The sequence below is a fragment of the Tachypleus tridentatus genome, chromosome 5, assembly GCF_004210375.1.
Source record: "Tachypleus tridentatus isolate NWPU-2018 chromosome 5, ASM421037v1, whole genome shotgun sequence".
NCBI lineage: Eukaryota > Metazoa > Arthropoda > Merostomata > Xiphosura > Limulidae > Tachypleus > Tachypleus tridentatus.
The window spans coordinates 30,462,975-30,481,471 of NC_134829.1; the positions used below are offsets into that span (position 1 = coordinate 30,462,975).

At 30.6% G+C, this 18,497-nt stretch overlaps 1 protein-coding gene across 1 annotated transcript; it reads right to left on the bottom strand.

Annotated features, from left to right (window-relative positions):
• Positions 1-1,503: 1,503 nt before the first annotated feature.
• LOC143250834 (uncharacterized) lies at positions 1,504-17,748 on the bottom strand. The gene is made up of 8 exons (XM_076501909.1): positions 17,682-17,748; positions 16,051-16,117; positions 14,351-14,645; positions 12,521-12,791; positions 11,824-11,912; positions 8,598-8,827; positions 4,144-5,340; positions 1,504-3,428 (listed from the first exon to the last, which is right to left on the bottom strand). Exons 3-8 carry the CDS (start codon positions 14,596-14,598, stop codon positions 3,373-3,375), a joined length of 2,091 nt encoding a protein of 696 aa, XP_076358024.1. The 5' UTR covers positions 14,599-14,645; positions 16,051-16,117; positions 17,682-17,748; the 3' UTR covers positions 1,504-3,372.
• Positions 17,749-18,497: the final 749 nt, after the last annotated feature.

The following is an 18,497-nucleotide window of genomic DNA, read 5'->3' on the forward strand; positions in this document are numbered from 1 at the left end:
AGCTAGGTTCCACAGAATAACAGTAGAATCAGCCAGGAAACTTAGTGCAAAGTAATTCCAAATTCCATGAACGTCGCTTTGCAAAGAATCTAGACAAAATGTAGAATTGAAATAAAACAATTACTTACTCAAAAGCTCAAACAAATGAGTATTTGTTAAACAGAAGACATCACCTTTACTGCAGAGAATTTGACAAGTTTCTATTCCAGACTAGAAAAACAAAGTATTCTGTATACGAAACAGCAACGCAGTATTCACCCAAGTTATTTGTGATATCCACGTGACTGTCGATCATTCCAACTGAAACATGAGACAGTGCAAAAGATGACTGTATACTTTCATACACAGTACGTGTAGAAAACTTTTCCATGGGATGAGAGATACAACACATTGGAAAAATAACAAAGAATCATAGGTAGTTGGAGCAATAGGAACTTTACGATTTTTTATGTTAAAACTTCATATACCCGAGTAAAGGAAACGTGTTTTAAATTCATATTACAGTGGAACCCCTCTAAGCGGCCACCTCTTGAAAGCAGTCATTCAATCAGTCCCTTTTTTTGTTTATACAATCTCTAATTATGTACATTGGAACCCCTCTAATCAGGCCACTTTATCTCAGTCCCGATGGTGTCTGCTTTAGAGGGGTTCCACTGTATAACGCTAGAAGTAGTAAACACATGGTATACCTGCACACCACACATTGGTTTAGATGTACAATTTAGTATCTTAGTTTAAAATTTATAGTACTAAAAATATTTTATTGTTTCACTGTACAGACTGATTATTTACAGCAACTACAGTGTAAACTTGTATCAAATCAATTATGTTATATTTTATTACAACAAAATCGATGATGCCTTGAAACATGAAAAAAATGTGTCCAAAAACTTATTACACATTTAATCTATATAAGCTCATGAAACACGTAAACTTCATATCAAATGACTGTTGTAAACTATATGAACTGGGTTATAATGATTGTCAATTTGGTTAGGACTTCTATAATATGATACAAAGGCAGAGTTGGGTAAATAATATTTACAATTTATGATACCTAGAAATACAATAAAAGAAAACCATTGTATTATCTCTGCCTTCTAATAATGACAAAAACCTGAAACATAGACAGTAATAACCTTTATTGTATTTTCTCAGTACATTGATTTTAATGCATAAAATAATTACAAAGTCTCACATTGTGATGATTCTAGAAATATACTGGATTCATAAAATTTGGCAAAAAACAAGGAATATTGACAATATCCTCACAGGCATTGTGGAAAAAAGCTTCGTGAGTTTATGTACACATAAATTAAAATGTTTAAACATTTATAAATCTTCATGTATTTACATGACTGAGTTAGTCAAAACTTTTCGTTTTATAACAGTTGATTACAATTTGTAAATATGTATATGGAGTATATACGCAAGTTTGTCTTTCAAATGTATTTCTATTCCCTACTGAAAGAGGAATAACTGAATTTAGAAACACTGTTTGAATTGTTAGTGCTGTTATTTTTTATTTATAATAAAATGTACAGCTATATATATATATATATATATATATATATGTATGTATGTATGTATACTTTTATGTATATACAACATATGTACACAACTTACAAATATGAATATTCATGAAATAGTTGTTTACTATTTTTGACCATAAAATTAATAAATGCCTTCAATATTTTGAATGGGTACCTAATGAATGCCATATACTTAAAGATTTGATATTTATTGTTATATAAACTTTTCATTTAGTTTTGGATTATTTTAATTCTGAGCCAGTACCATCTAAGTTTGTTTTATGTTATCAAACACCTGCACCCCTTGTAGGATCACTCTATTTGTACTGCATCTCACTAACTGACAGTCCAAAAATTTCACATGTTTATTACTAAAAACTGGCTCAGTATGAACCCTTGTTGTTAATACAATGTATAACAATATTAATGTTTGAAACACCTTTGGAACACCCGTTAGCCCACTGCAGTTCACTGTTGTCATCTGCTAACAGGTTCCTCAGGTATTGTTTAAGAACTGAAATGACTAGAATTATTCAGTCTACAAATATCCAAATTCCTTTGAGTCAGCTACTAACCTGTATTGTGTGTCATGATGTGACTGGTTATTCCTAATATGAACCTGATGATAGGGTCAAATTTCAATTACAAAATTTAAAAAAAGGGTGAAAATTCCCATGTCTATTTAAAAAAAAAAAAGGCTCCTACAATTTTCTACCTACAACTACAAACTTGTCACCATGATATACAGCAGATATCGAAGTGAAATCTCAAGAACATTATGAATGATATGATTTGATTATGATACAAGCAATTCACAACATAACTGCTGTTATTTGTTTTATAAAATGGAAGTGACAAGCAAAAACTCTTTCCACTTAAAAAAATTAGCAACTTCTCCAGGCACTAGAAGTGGACAGATGTGACTATTAAAAAACCTTCAATTTTTCATTTACTTAATCCACAATTCCAACTATAAAACATGAATGTACATTTTAAAATTCAGCAACACATTTAAGTATCAAATCAAACATTACAGCTCTTTCAACAACCATATGTTCAAAACCTCTGCTAACAATACAGCAAGTCTGGGAAAAAAGAAACATTATCATTGTATTTTACATGAAACAAAAACATTCTAATTTACTTAACAATTGCATAGTTGCAACTGATTCACATACTCTTAATAGCTGGCTCAAAATATATGTACATCTATTCTTACTCTTTTCATATGTTTATAGCAAAATGTGATTGTTTAGAAAATAACAGCTGCCTTAAAAGTAAGTTTTGCTCAAATTATATACATTTGATGCTACAGCACACCCCAAATGGGCACCAGCTCACACTTTTATAAATACCATTAATTTATACATCTCTTAAGAAAGATAAAACTGTTCTTTATAAAGAAACAGTGACCAACAAACAATGAAAGATATGCTTGACTGTGTTCTGAAGTCATCTTTTAACTTTTATCAACAGCATTACTATTAGTAAAGTTCTCAGAACTACTCTAAAAGCAAACTTTTGAAAATATTATCAAAAAGAAGCTTAAAAGTTGAGAAAGCAACCTAAAAGAACAATTGTAGGATGAATGTTTATCTGTCTATTGCTCTTCAAGTACTTCATAAATTGCCTGGTTTCTACTTAAACACTTATAATCACAAAAGTTGCATTTTGACAAGCATATGGCTGCTTCACACTCCTTGTCAAAAAAAGTCAACAAAAGCTTTTTTTTTTGTTAAAAAACCTACTTCACAATTAAATGCATTTAAGCACTACTGTTTTTGACCACTGAATAAGTCCTGAAGTTCAAGTTCATTGATATTCTAATCTTCATACATCACTACGCACTTGATTCTGTTGTTTTGGCAGATGGTGTAAAATGAAGTCTGAACTGACCTGTAACAATAAATCACATTAATCAGCAATGCTTTAACAACATATTCTTTATTTTTTAATCATCAAAAAATGTAATCACATGAAATGAGAGTATATCATGTTCGTGTTTAGAGAAGAGATGCTATGCCCAGATACTCAGAGTGAAATTATTTTGTGCTTTAAAAAAAAACCAAAAAACTGTAAATATTCAGCCTTGTCCTGCAGACCAACTAAGTGATAGTAAATCTTCAAATATATCTTAGATGATAATTTTGGAATTATAATAAGTCATCAATTTAGGTAGTATAAAAAAAATCTCTAAGATCTTCATGATGTTATAAGAAAAACACATAGCAGGTTTAAGAAGTCTTGATAGAAATAAAATAGAAACCCTGTAACCCAAGCACATTCAAAAGTTCCATCTTAGTTTATGTCTTCCTCTACATAACTTCTGTTAATAAAACCAAAATAAGCATTATAAGTAAATATTACAGAATTTGAGCATGTTATTTCCTTTCTGAGATGTACTCTTGGATGAATTATTAAAATTCACTACCTACAGTTGGACATGTTTGTATTGAAATACTATAAGTTATTTCAACATCTCAATAAACAAATCTAACCTCTTTTATCTAATGATGCCAAAATGTATACATTATTTGCACACCAACACCATCAAATATACATTTGAATTCTTTAGAGTATAAAAGTTATTTGAACTGGTGAACTTACACACCTGATTTGGTCATCTCATCTAGAGTGGCACTTTTACATTCGTTTCCTCTGTGGCCAACAGCACCACAGTTGTAACAAGTCACTGGTTTACTAAGAGCAGGAAGAGGTAATGAGTGATTGTGGGGATAGCTAGAACCACTTCCAAGATATCCCAGATAAGGAGTAACAGAGGGTGTTGGAGGTGGTGGTCCTGAAGGGGATGGTAATGGGAAGCCCTGAGGAGGATATACCATTTCAGGGGATACTGCAGCATTTATACCATTAGGAAGGTGAAAAGGAAAATTATGGTTAGGGGGTGGTACATGCAAGTTTGGTGAAACAAATCCATTGGCAGGAGAGTTATTATGGGCTGCTACAAAAGGGAATGCTTGGGGAAGAAAATGAGGAAGGAAATATGTATATGGGAGACTAGTGGGAGGTGGTGGTGGAGTATGGATGGATGCAGGGGTATTGTTAAGACTAGTTGTAACTGTACTACTTGCCACAGTAGATGTACTAACACTAGTTGTTGAGATTACTGCTCCATTTGATTGGACGGCAGCACCTGGATTTGGAGGTGGCACCACACATGGGGACAAATGATAGACATTGGGCATAGGGTCAGGCACTTGTTTGGTGTTAGTTGTGTCCACAGTTTTGGATCCAAACTTCCCACTTCCTACTGTTGTCACAGTAACACTGGAATGGCCAAGATACGTGACAAAACTGCGTGCTGTTGTAGTAACAGATGCACCTACAGAAGTTATCAAAGGAAACTGATAAAAAGTCAAGCCACCAGAGAATGAGACTGGAGGGTTCACAGTTCGTTCAGGAGTGCTGTTATGAGATCGATGAGGAGGATTTGAAGGGAGAAATGTCAGATGATTTCTGTTGATTTGACTATTCTCTATGATGATTGTTCCAGCTCCAATGTGTGTAGGAGTAGCTGCAGCTCTTGTAAACAGTGGCAAAGAGTTGGGCTTTGGAGGATGCACATCAGGAGATGGAAAAAGAAAAGGAACAGTCATTCCATAGTTTGTAACATTTTTGAGACTATCCCCCCCTTCACGTCCATTTAAGTAACAGTCATCCTTTTCTGCAAGCTTCTTGTTATGCTTGGAATGAAATCCACCTTGCTGTGCTCTATTGTATGGACTGTTAGATGTTCTAGAAACACCTTCTATATTTCTTGCATTGTCTGATTTTTGGACTGGGTGTCCTATACAAAAGTACAGTAATGCCACAGTAAGATATTTCTCTTTAAACTTTAATTTATTTTTATCCATCTTTGAAATAACTATTGGAATAAAAAAAACATTGAAATATTTCTAAAATATTAATAAGAGAGAACTAAATGAAAGGCACAGCATACACAAATATAAAGAATTATGATATGATGATAAACAAGCCTACATTAGGTAACAATAACAAAATCACTAACATTTAAAAACTTGGTTGATAATACAGATTGTTCCCCAGTAGAACTTCGTGTTATTTGGTGTGCATGATAGTTTAATGCAATTTTGTAAGTACCCAAACCTTGCTACTCTGTAACTTCAGGAGTTTAAAAACTATAATTTTTTAAGCTAAGTTTAGCACAGGGTTTGTCTTTAAACCTCACTGTGGCAAGTTATGAAATGAAAACAAACCAGTTTGTAGAGCAAACAAAATATATACCATCTAAGGATGATACAAATTGGGATTTTCATCCTGAATACGTCTCATATGTATGGAAGTAACAATGAGTAAGAATACTAAACTGCTTCTAACACAATTTTTGAACCTTTTAAATCTTAATTGCAGCTATGGTTTTTATATATATATATATATAAAAGGATAAAAGATAATTTATATTGAAAATTGCATTAGTATGAATAAATATTCTTTGATCTAACACTATTCTAAGATTAAATGTCAAATTAAGATTCAGTTCCATTCACTGGGATTCAAATATAAAAGTCCCTAAGCCTGAGCTACTGAAGAGAACAAATATGACCAGTCCATCAATATGAGTGTAACAATACAAGTAACAACAATAAAACTGCTTGCAACATGATCTTCGAAGCCTTTAAATTGTAAACATAGCTACAGTACAAAAAAAAAGGGCTTTGTCTGGCTTTTTTAACTGAATAATAAGATTGATCATTACTTTAATTATGTAACCACAACTCAAAGGATGAAACTTTTCCAGCAATAAACTGGCTAGAACCTTCAATCTGAAGTAAAACATTAACTATTGTTATGTTTGACTCAATGACATATTTCTTCACATCAGGAGCCAAAAAACAAGTGTGTTAAACTTTAGTACCGATGAGATATAACACTGTTAGAAACTGAAGATCCTTGCTGGTTTTGATACCTATTGTAAGCTTCATAATTTATGCAACACAATAGTAAAGAAATTTTTTAGCATTAAACTTAGTACATTAAACAGTCACTACTACTACTTTATGAAAGGAAAACTATAAAACTGTGATACCTAAAAACATCAAGATACTTTGCATGTTTTTTACTCTTATTTTCATTCTTTGACATCCCTGTTCTACAGATTATATATACAATCTCTATGTTCAGAAAACTTCACAAAGTAAAATATTAGGAGTAAACATTACTCTCAGTAGAAATTTTGTACTTTTCATCAGTGACGTAATCAACATTTTTATGCACAAGTAACAATACTAAAGTGTCTTTGAACTCTTGAAGTTTTAAATGTAACTGTAACACAAAGAAGAAAAAATAAGTTTGTTATTCGTATCAAAATTTGTGATGTTTAATTATTCTGAGATCAGCAGGAAAAATTTCAAATTAAGATTCAAATCTCTCAAAGAAAATTGAAACAGGGTAGAACATATAAAAGCCAAATCTGAAGCTTTGACCCTAAATGTTTATCAAGTGTTTTCAAAGTAGTTCAATTTGCATAGCTAATTAATTTGTTCCTTTCCACACTTTTAAATCTTTCTTCCATTGTCATGTTCTAACAACTCATAACTAGTTGAGCCAGAATTTTATTTCCTGATGTCAGCAAACAGTATATGAGGACAAGATTCTTTAGTCATAAAAAAAAGAAAGAATTAAGAGAAAAAAATCTAAAATGGTTCTTGGTTTAAACAGTAGGTGGCATCTCAAAATACTGCAAGACACACATTGCTTTATTTCATTCATGTGCTATAAAACTGAATCAACAATGAGTTTGACTCTTAATCACATCACATCACATTTTGCTCTGTTTAATTCAGATGTGGTTCTTAAGTGCTTTACGAGCCACACTAAACATAAATTCAGTTTTACAGTAAATGAATAAATGATACAATATGACCATAACCATACTGCTTTATTTTACTGTTTAAACTAAAGCAGATTTTCTTTTTTCTCAAGCTCTTTTGGATGGATTTTACATATTTGTTGGTGTTACATCAACCCAAAATACTTATACTGTAATTATCACTGCTTAATTAGATCTTTAAAGGAAAAAAAAAAATTCATACAGGACAGTAACATGCAGCTCAGTATAATACTAAAATTACACATATTGCCAAGTACATTATACGGCACTGGAGAGTGCAGTACAATTAAGGATGAGTATTTGTGATGAGCAGCTGAAATTGTATGAAACTCTTGTTTGAGCTGAACTCTACAGGAAAGAGAGTAATTACATGAAAAGGATATTTATTGTAGTTTTAATTGAGGTTCTTTCACATTTAATGTTAACTTGGGATGCTTTCAATAATAAATATTTATTTACAGCTAAAAAGAAGCACATAACTTCCTTGGCTGAGTAGATACTGATTTACTTTGTTGTTTCATGCTGTTAGTGCTAGAACTAGGGAGATACAGTTATGGTTGTTAAATACTCACTTTGCAAGAGTATAGTCTAGCATTTGTTACTGCACTTGGAATGTTTATTGCTTCTGGCATTTGGTTTTCTAAGCAACAAAATAATGACAACTATTTTGACTTTAGAGCTGTTTAAAAGCATATTTTACATTTTGGAATATGAAACTTCACAAAAGCATGTACAATAAATCTTCCTCTTATCTTCACACCACTAAGAAAAAAGAACATTTACTTTTTTTTTTTTGAATTAAAAGACACTGAAAATTTTGACGTTTTATGAAAAACTACAGTGGCTCTAAAATCAAAATAAGCAAAACTGGTGAATGGAATATTGTACAACTGTTTTGATGTGTAATGTTTAGATAAAGCAAAACATTTGCCATTTTTAATTACTGACAAGAATTTTTTATGAATACGAAACAAACTACGTTAACAGAAAATTGTCTAACACCTTTGTCTCTCCTTATACCTTTTTATTTTGGTTTCAAAAAGTTACCATTTTCTTTGATTTTTTATTTCCACTAGTCTTATGATAAAATGTAGAAGTTGGAAGTGCATCAAATTACAGGGAGAGGTTGTACAGGAAAAATAAAATATACTTTAATACATAACTCTAAGTCTTCAAGAATTACATTAATGTACCTTTAGTGGGAAGACTTTCTTCAGAACTTGAGCTAGTGGGACTTCGAAGCCCACAAGCCTCCAAAGAGGGAGGACTAGGTGATGGACTGGAATCTACAGAGCAAGAGGGAGAACTCTCACTGTTGGTCTGTGGAAATGTTGGTCCTGCTGGAGCACCATGTGAGCAATGACTGCTACTCACAGAAGCATTGTAGGAGTGACTAACAATACCGTTTGGTAGATAAACTGGCCTGAATGAAAAATACAAGACACATTTTGAATTTCATAACATAATTGCTCATACATATACAATGATCCTTGGAAAAATAACGCACACAGTACTACCTGCTGCACATTGGTTTAATTAAATTAAATAATCAAATGGATCCATTTAGTTTAAAGCAAATAATAAAGCATCTTAAGAAATTATAAAAGGAAAACAATGTCACTTAATGTATATATTACACTACATAAAGTTAAGAGATAAAACAGGAAGTTTTTTTTTATTATACTTTGATCATATTACCTAAAACAAATTTTAAATACACAGCTTCATTATAAAGTTGCACAAATTTCCATTAAGGCATGTAAATGGCCTAAAAATTAATATTTTTAAATTGATAATAATAAAGTTTTGTTGTTAGTAATGACAAAAAAGAAATTGATACACACTCTTGTTTGTTTTAAAAGTTCTTGAAGCTACTAGAGCTGAAATATACTTAACAATGGTTGATAAAGTAACTGTCTGAAATATCTTCTAACAAGATATAACCCAGTGCAAAGAAAGTTCTTGAAATCATGAAAAAAGTAGATAATATCTCACCTATTCTTATTATATAAAGTAATTACCATACTCTAAATATGTGTATCAGCACTCTAATATGCTCTACATTTTTACAGGAGTGTAATATGCTCTACATTTTTACAGGAGTGTAATATACTCTACATTTTTACAGGAGTGTAATATACTCTACATTGTTACAGGAGTACAACACCCCAATCCAATGAAAGTACAAAGAAAACTTGTACAATTAGTTATTTCCAGATTATATTTCAATTGAAAATTAATTAATTCAGATATTTATAAAATAATTCTAGAGATAGACTTAATATTTATTGTATATTTACAAATATCACTTTAGATGTTTAAACATCAGTTTTAAATTAGCTACATTCAATATAATTTTAGAAGTTGTTTTTTTTTACACTGGTGCAAATTTCATGTTTTTTAAATGCTATTGAGACTTAATGTATTCAAAGATATTCGGATGCATACATGCTTATACCACTATTATCACTATTCTCAAACAACTACTGACAGTCTGTAACAAAACTTATTGTGTAATAATTGAAATTAAGACATTTCTTACGTACTCTAAATGAAAAACATATGCTAAAAAAACAAAAAATCAGATTAAACTGGGCCAAAGTATTTTGAAGTCCTACAATTGAAACATTAAAATTTTAACAAGGGAGAGATGAAAACATTCTGACATTTACCTTGTGCTTTTCATACTAAATAAATAACAGTTAAACAGACTTTTGGCTGGCATGTATCTAAACTAGCTGGCAGTTTTTAACATTGAATGGATGGGTTCTGGGCATTAAATTATAACATTCCATCATAAAAAGCCTGATTTATAGTGGTAGTTTTATACAAGTTTGATCTGAAATCCATGATGGAAAATTTAACTGTTTGTAATCTGGTAGCCAGTATAATACCAGTCCTGAGCTTACATTAATAAAAATTAAACTCCAAAAAGTTGCATCTGAAATGCACACACTTTAAATGCATGGAACAGCTATGGGATCTTTTAAAATACATTTTTTTATGGTTAATTTATTATTTATAATATAAGAATAATTACATAACTATTTACAGCACTGTTAACCATGATTCATACAACTTTGGACTTGAAAGTCAATGTCCATACAGATACTAAAATTGGCCTAATGACCTTTCAGATTAGATCACTTAGTTGAAAAATGTCAAGAAATATTTATCTGAAGCATTAAAATGAATGTAAGTACATTTTTAACCTCAGACAATTTAAATGAAAAAAAATCTTATCTATGTCCTTTTACTACCTTATGTACGTACTTGTTCAAAACAGACGTCATGATACTTACCCTTGTCCATCTAAATATACTTGCATTCACAATAGCTTCAAGCTATAAAACTTAAGAGTTCTTGTAAAGAAAAAATTAACTACCAAGACAAATAGTTCAGGAAAGTAAACAGACAGTTCTCATGAGCAGAGAGTAATTAAGGTTATTTATTACCTTTGTACGACATACAAATAGAAAAACAATACTACATGATTACATGAAACCTCAATCATCCTCGAGATGTCCTGCACTGCAACAAGAAATTTTGTAACTTCACAATTTAGTATAACTGCATAAGGTAAGAAAAATCTACAGTAACTAGAATGTGAGGAAGTAAATAAGCCCAGGTTTCACATGAAGTATTAACAATATTCTCAGTTTTAGAAATTTGAAAACTGAAAAACAAAATATGCAGTTAATTGAATTTTACAGTTCTTGCAATCATCAACCTCAAACATTTACTATTGTAAAACTATTATTTCAGCCAAAAACAAGTCTTAAACTAATGCCGAGTTACCAGAATTACAACTTAGTTTCATATACTGACTAATTTTATCTGATGAGGCAGAAAATTTTACAGTTTTACCATTTTCAGAATAATTGCAATAGAGAAGGCAAGAATTCAATAAGTAGGGCTAGCAGTCCTGATTTATCTTTGAGTTACTTCATCCAAAACAAATGTTGATAAAATTTCAAATCTCAACATTTTAAATATATGTTTATTTTGGAGGTAATTTGAATGAATGGATGTTCAGCTATCAGTAATAATTTCTGATATCACAGCATTAAGTATACAGTACTAGTTGGCTTATAAGACTGTAAAATCCATAGTCTCCTTATGATTGAGGACAACCACAGACCCTGTCCCCCATTACTTTAGCAAACTGCATTCCTGAATGCCCAGATACCATCCACCTATGCAAGCATGTCATATGTTCCTTCAAGGTCTTTGCTAATTCTCACAACTAATCCACCTACAGGTTGTTCAGCTACAGTATTGATTTTACAGTCCTTAAAAAAAGGAAGTCAGGACACAATATTTTATTTCCCAAGGTTCCTGAAAATGGAAGTTGTTTTATATTCAAGATCATCCTATAATTGGGCAATACAGTAATTTCAAAACCAAACATTTTATTACCTGAATCCATCAAGAGCTTTTTTAAGTTTTCGAGCTGCACCCATGGTCAAACCAATACCCTTCAAGTCAAGTTCATTCAAATTCTGAAGCTGTAAAACATAAAAGTAGTTGTGTCTTTTCACCATATTATAGAAACTTTACTCTGTGGCTAGATTTTACTTTGTACTTGTGTAGAATACAAGATTCCTTTTTTCATTATAATTTTGAATTAAAAAATATTGTAGTTTAACACATTACTATATTGATTATTTCATGGTACTTTTCAAACTAAACTTTAATCTAACTTACGAAATTAAATAATTATAAATTGTTCCTCTAGCCTTCAGAATTTTTTTGTACTTCCCACATATTTACTTGTTTTTTTACCAAATGCAAAACAATCAGTTACAAATTATGTATTTTTTTCAGTTTCTTTAAAAACCTATTAGTTAAACAAAACCCTGTTGTTAAAATTTGCTTTCTACCTGTATGCTTAAACTATATCATTGCTGGAGATAAATACAAAATTTTCCAAAGAAGATGGTCTTTTAGCTAAAATTGCCTTCTACAATGAACAATATTTTGCAAATATTACACATTGCTAACAATACCCTATGTAAATTTTTTACCTATTTAGCAATGGCATTTAACACATTTACATAAAAACAACAACAGGATAATATAAATACAAAAAAGCTTATATGAGGCTGGCATTCACCTTTTCTATTGTGTAACCACGAAGATTTTGAATATACTTGCGCAATCCTTCTTTCTTCAAAAGTTGTTCCAAAGATTGAACGTCATTTGAATCCACACCAGCCGAGGAAGATCCCCGATCACTAGCCAAAGAGTTTCGTGACGTCCATGGTGATGCAGACCTAGAGCTAGTACCAGAATGAGGAGGTGACACATATGGTGATGATTTTGGAGATGAAAGAGGAGAAGTAGTGGGGGAGGACTGTGCTGGAGGTTGTACCCGGTTGAGAGTTCTGAAAATCACATGAAAAATGGTTGTTGTGAGCACTTCATGGATTGATCTTTTTTCTTAATGGTGTATCTAATATTTGTTTTTTTAACATTAATAAAAAAAAGTTAATAAACAATCAAACATCTAATTAGTGAGTTACAGTCAGAAGACATTTCCACATGTGACCTTACATGTTTATAATGATTTGTATCTAATAGTTACAAAACTGAATAGTTTTTGTCTTATTTAGTTTACTGGATCCTTTATGGAGCAGAAAGTAGGTGATGTTTAAACCCCTCTCACCACTGTTTACAAGAATCCAACTGAAAAGAGCAAAGAGAGTTTATTATTCAAATTACAATTAATCAATTTTTATCATGAAAAACTTCAAATGAAAATACTATAAATTATTCGTTTTGTTCAAAATTACAGCAAAAGTATAACATATACATATATTGATATGTAATGACAGTTTAAAATAAATTTTCATCTCATATATCACGATTAAAAAAAAACCTTTTCTAAACAAACTTTTACAACTTAACTGTGGATTAAGAGTAGCACAAAACTAACACTCACTTTTATTTTAATTACTAGCCTCATTGTTGTAAAAGTAAAACCAGCATGTTATATGACAATGTAAATCTTTTTCATTGACAAAACATCAACTTATGAGCAAACAGCTTATGATAAGTTAGGATAAATTTGAGATATTTGTAATATAGGAGTCATTAAAAGATAATTATTCAAGATAATGTCTTTCTCTCTAAATCAAACAGTGAATATACAAGTGCTAAGTCTGATGCTGTGACCTCTTTACTGTATTAAATAACAATGACATCAATCATGCCAAAAAATGGTATGAAAACATTAAAGATGTAGGACAATTAAAAGCACAATAATTTTGTATGTATATTTATGTGACAAAGAAATAAGTTAAAAATTAATACCAAATCATTTTTGAATAATTTGCCCCCACCCAGGTCCTGCAAGCTCCCAAAGTTAGTGCAACCAACCTCTGCTATTGCTTGCTTGAAAAATTGAGTTAGAAGCAAGTGATATTATGCAAGGTAAACATGTTAAACATCTTTATTTCAAAATTGAACATATATAATTCACATAAAGAGGGAATAGGGGAGACATCATCCCTAAATCTTTGTTTTAAAAATTTATTTTCAACTTTAAATATCCATTAGATACACAGTCGTTAATATTATTTAAAATTTGTTCACCTCAAGAAGAGAAAATTTCTTACTCTTTAGTAATATATTTTCCAGGCAATCCAGAGCCTGCTTAACCGGGAACACTCATAAACAATGATATAACATCAAAAGGGATCAAATTATTAACTCCATATTTATTCCCCTAGATTTTGTTAACAAAAATTAAACAAATTTTCTACTGTATATTCATGCCAGTTTGTTAAAAACAAACATTTTCTACAAAAAAATTTTGATAAAGAATAAAATGATGAAAGGGGATATGAATTTTGTGAATTTTAGGTGGAGCAAAGAATCTTGGTAAAATGAACCTTTAGAGGATGCTTAGTTTTCTGATGTATTAAGAAATCCATGTACGCACCTATTAATGTCCGAACCTAATTGTTTCTGTTGTTGAGACACTGAACTAGTTGAAGAAGAGCTGCAGTGTTGACCATCTGTGCTGCTGTGTGAAGGGCTGTCCGACATGTGAGAATTGTACACTGTAAAAGATCGCAGCCGTGAATTATCATGGGTGTTAACCTGCCCTTTGAAGTTGCCAGAAACTTGGTTTGATATCTGAGTGTTGGACTGGGGGTTGTTTGATGCAACTTGAAAGAATTTCAACATGAACTCACTCTCCCAAGAGTGCAATGGGCATTTTGAAAACTACTTGCCTGTTATAAAAAAAGAAAAAGTAAATATAATAGTGACACTTGTTTCTCCATTTCAAATATTTTTATTTCATTCCTGAGTTTATTCTTTTCAAACTTTACTAACATAAAGGTATGAATTTGAATACATAATTAATAAGCAACTACTGCATACATTTTTTTCTTTCACGTTATGAGTTTAATGAAAAGGATAGTTAACAGATTAATGGTCTAAAACTATTGTTTAGGGCATAAACAGTCACAGGATCTGCTGAAGAGATATCACAGAATCTGCAGGCTCAATATTGTGTATAAAAGATACAAGTTTGTAAATTTACAAACAGCTTGTGAGTTAAACCTATTACTTCACATCTTTACTTACTAATATATACTCAACTATAAAGAAGTTTAATGTTACAAGAATTTATGTACTCTCAAACAAGAAAATATAATTTATTTGTCTATCTCTTTTCAAGTCTCTTTTTTCCAACTGTATTCCTTTAATATACGAAAATATGATATTACAGTGGTTTATATATTTTTGCACATATAAAACTTTGGTGTTCTAATGACTGACAAAAATTATAAGAATATTTGATGCTTCAAATATGGACATCTGTTTTACTTATTAAAATAAATAAAAAATTATTATAATTACTAGATGACTGCTAATATATTTCCTATGTAAAAAATATAATTAATGTTTCAGCTATTACTCTGTTTTTCATAGATAGGAGTGTCAGATGTTAACCATAAATGAGTTATATTTTGATATATTAACTTTAAAATTTATTGATGACCAGACTTTCCTCTAAAATCCAATTTCATTCTTTTGTGAAGACTTTAAACTGTCCTCTACCTGTATGTTCATTTAGTACATATTTCTTAATTATTAAGTACTTCCAGAGTCCACATGGACCTTAGACAAGTAATAACAATACACACATAAAGATAAGCAAATATTTAAAGGTTAATAATGCCAAAAAATGACACATAATATGTAGCAGCTTTACAAAGTTGCCTTAAATATGCTGAATGATACAAAGGCCAAAAAAAAATTTTATTACTAAGCATTGTGGGTTATATAAAATCTCACATATAACCTACCTTAATCAACTAAATATTGCAGTTATATAAAATCAGCCCTACAACTACCACATATATACTTTGAATGTTGTACAACATGTAGATAAGATAACAAAATAAAATAAAGTTCATGATTAAACTATTATTCCAAGAGAAATATCTTAGAAACAATAAAGTTACTCAAGTTGGTATTTAATTCTTATATTAACAGTTTTATATCAGAGATATCACTTCAATTCAATCTTGAGTCTGTGCCTCATTATTTTGTTACCCATTACTTTTAAATGGAGTACAGGCTACAATCTTCCTATAAAGAACATTTCCTAGATCAGACAAGTCTCACCGTAAGTACTCTGCCATTTCTGTAGCCATTTCATCTGTTATTTCATGGTGGTTACTGGAACAGTAACCTGCATAACAAAAATCAAAGTGGATAAACAGGCATTTAGTGCAGTTTTAATCAACATTTTTGAACAGGGCTTTAGAGGAACATTTTGTGAAAAATAATAATTCTACTTGCATTTTATTTTACCCTAATAATATCTCGTACAAGATATAATATGAAAATATTCTGTATTATTTGGACATTCTTTTCTATTTAGTCTTTTTAAAAAAAAAACATGTTTAAGGAAAACTAATTAACAAATCAGCATGTCATTTTTTCCCACTAAATTAATAGTAGTATACATTTTGTATCTATAACTTTCTTTTACCAACAGATTTATTTAACATTTTATCATCTTGCAAGACCAGTTTAATCTCATTTCATTGTTACTGGACAAGCAATCAATGTGCAATGAGACAATAAAAATAAAGTTTACATGAATCTGCAATCAATATAGCTTAAAATTTAGATCTACAAACACTTTAATATCACATCAAATTATGTATAAGTATTTATTCCAAGATTCTAAAATTGTATACAGTTATTTACTTAACATAGAATTATATTAGGTTGAGAAATAATTCGTGAGCGTTTTTAAATAATTTCATTCAAGCATTACATGCAAGACTATACAATACTTCAATGCATGAACACATTACACCCAAAACATTTATTATGATACTTTATTTCATGTAATACCTAGGTATATAGCATGCATTGTTTTAAACGAAATTGCAAGAAATTAAATGCAAAAAGCAGATGGTGTCGAAAATGCTCGATTTTGTCCACTTGACATTCCATTTAATGAGCTGAAAATGAAAGCAAAAATTAAAGACATATGAAAATCAAACACACCATCTATTAGAGCAAAAAATTATCTACCAAATGACATGAAATATTTTGTGAAAGCGTTTCATTTATGAATATATTTTTTTAACTTGAAAAAACGCTCACAAATTATTCCTCAACCCAATATTTAAAATGCTTTCTGTGAAGTTCAGTATTATGACTGTTTGGAATCAGTAATATACCACAGCTAAAAAAATCATGTACTCTTCACTGATATCCCCTCCCCTTAAAAAGATAAAACTAAAGTTCTGTGGACACCCCCTATACAGCTATAACTTAACAGATTTGATAACAGTTCTTAAGAAATAATTGCTCAAAGCTTAAGTCATTAAAAAAGTGGAACACAGCATGACAAACATGTATTTCCCTGGAATATATGATGTAGTAACAGGTTAAAAAAAGCCTGTAAAACATATATTAGCTATGAGGTCAAGAACTGAATAATGAAGCTTCAAACAAACTAGTTCTGATCTAATAAAGTATTTCTTTTTTTTAACATTTGTGATTTATTAAAAAATTCTTACTTTGCTGGGTGCACCTCAGAATTCTCTAATTGTAACATTTTTTGCTTATAACTGAATAATCCTAAATATGTGCAATTTCCAGACAAAGTTTGTATTTTCCATTTCCAGACCCTTACCATGAACTGGCAGTGGATGAATAAAATAATTTCTAAATTTTTGACAGACAACCAATTTGGCCAACCATGTCAACTTGACAATCTCAAATATGAAACTTACCTGGTAGTTGTGGAGCGTTTCTCCTCCCTTCACTGAGAGTGAAATCTTGATACAGATGTTGAAGCAACTGTAAACAAGTGTAAGTTGTAACTTTTGCTTGCAATGGAAATACAAACACCAATTACAGAAATATTACTTCAACCACTTACAAAGCTTCAAACTGAGAACCTTCAAATTTGAAATTTTGCAAAATCACAAATAAGTCATATTATAAAGTCAAAATAAACATCTCTTAGGCATTTAACAGATTTTGATATAACACTTAAAAATTTTCACCTAAGAAAACTTTGTATTTTGTTAAAATACAATTTCAATAACCCCACATTTTCTGTGAACAATTTGTTACTTAATATAACAGTACTATAACATAGTAATGTGAAGACAGCATTAAAAGGGCATAGACTCATAAACAACAACAAATAGGTGGGGGTGGAACCAGGTTCACCTTTCTGTAGTTATTTATTACAGAGAAAAAAAAACACTTTGGGGACAAGAGTTTTAGTCCACCTAGCTATTCTTCTTTCATACTACTGCTGTGAAAATTAGTCAAATCATGAAAAAATTATGTAATAACAGAAAAGATATTGAGACACACTTAAGAAAAAAATAATTCACAGGCTTAAAGCATAACATATAAAACATTATTACATTACTTGTTCCTTCACAGAATACAGTAGTTAATTGCCAACATTAATTTAACCATGATTTTATATCATTAAGCTTTCAATGGCATTATATGTTGCAAAACAGTTATTTTCCGTTTGTTAAGCATAAACATATACAATCAGCGATATCGAGAAAACCCACTCGTAGAGA